The sequence below is a fragment of the Amphimedon queenslandica genome, unplaced genomic scaffold (assembly GCF_000090795.2).
Source record: "Amphimedon queenslandica unplaced genomic scaffold, v1.1 AMPQUscaffold_8583_Cont19473, whole genome shotgun sequence".
Classification (NCBI taxonomy): Eukaryota; Metazoa; Porifera; class Demospongiae; order Haplosclerida; family Niphatidae; genus Amphimedon; species Amphimedon queenslandica.
Window position 1 is genome coordinate 1 of NW_003551140.1, and position 1,445 is coordinate 1,445.

Below are 1,445 nucleotides of genomic sequence, written 5' to 3' on the forward strand. Positions count from 1 at the left end.
GTGTAATAAGTGAGATTTTCACCAACAAGCAAGCCCAAACTAACATTTACATACCATAGGCCAATTAGTAGACCTCTCATGTGATATGGAGATTGTGCTATCACAAATTCAAGGGATGTAACGAAGACTAAGCTGTATGAAATAGCATAAAGAATATATGGAGGTATAGTCCAATAGGAGCTAAAAATTGGAATTACTGATGCATTATCTGCAGTTACTGTTTCATTATTGATGAATTCAGTTTCATTGTAGACATTTGATTTCAAATAAGCAACTGCTTCAATGGCAGCAAATGAGACACAGCTTAAAAATAGTAGTACCAGTCCAGCTGTAATCCTTTTAAGCATACTGGATAGAAAATGGTTACAATTCCAATGAAGTAGAAACTTGTATAGAACAATGTATGTGATTGATATTATAAAGCGTATTACATAAAACTGAAAAAGGCATAATGAATCCTCTTCCTTTATGTACTCAGAATTGTCAAATATTTCCATTGATGTTGCATAGCCAAATACACATATTAATAAAGGTGCTATTCTGAATGTTGTTTTCACATCTTCTACCTCCTCCTCTTTGAATGGTCCACCAAATTTTTCTTCAGCTAAGTCCAGTCGTGAGGGAGCCTTATCCTCCCAGTAAGTAAAAGCACTGCGATTCTCAGGATATTTGTGCTTTTTAGCATAGCACATTACTCTGACTACCAGTTTGACTGGATTTAGTTTGTTGACTTCTCTCGGTCCTTGAAATATCTTCCTCAAAATGATATGTGATGCAATAAAAACACCATCAATAATAAAGATAGTGGCTACTTGAACTATGATTACCTTATCAAAGTGGTATCGCGTGAGTACACAGTAGAACAAGTGGTAAACTAATGCCGGAGATATGATTGTGAGGAAATGCTTATAAATGACTGAGCTTAATTCTCTTGAGGAAGCTCCTCTAATTACAAGAACTTCAATGTAATACAGAACAATAGTGGCATATAAGAGACCAAAAGCCCTTATTATCATACCAGGTACAAATTGATTTATTTACTACAATAAACATGTATTAGATTGTTGATTTGTTTTGCATACAATGAAAGTTTATCAGTGTAACCATAGACACTACATGTGTAACTGCATGCATTGTATTTTCTTTACACAGAAGCCATTGATTAAAAATCCTCTTGGCAACACAGGTACATAATTGTGCTTTGAGTGCTTTCATTTAGTAATGAAGTGTTTGTTTGTACAGCAAAGATATATTAAGTTTATAAAGGAATTTTGCAAGTTCAGGAGAAATGGCAGTCATCAGAAGAAGAAGCACTGTCCTTTTTCTGTTCGGTTTGCTCCTCTTTTACTCAGAAACGGTTTTATCAGATTTGATATGTGTTGGGGATGAGCACTCTGATGACTACTCTGCCCCTGGTCCTAAACCAAACTGCTCCAGGTTAGTAA

General features: G+C 35.2%; 1 protein-coding gene across 1 annotated transcript; it reads right to left on the reverse strand.

Moving 5' to 3' along the window:
- Positions 1-54: 54 nt before the first annotated feature.
- On the reverse strand, positions 55-692 carry LOC105315717 (solute carrier family 15 member 4-like; the record flags this gene model as incomplete). Its single annotated transcript, XM_011410453.1, has 1 exon — positions 55-692. A coding segment is annotated over exon 1 (638 nt), but the record flags the coding sequence as incomplete, so codon positions are not given.
- Positions 693-1,445: the final 753 nt, after the last annotated feature.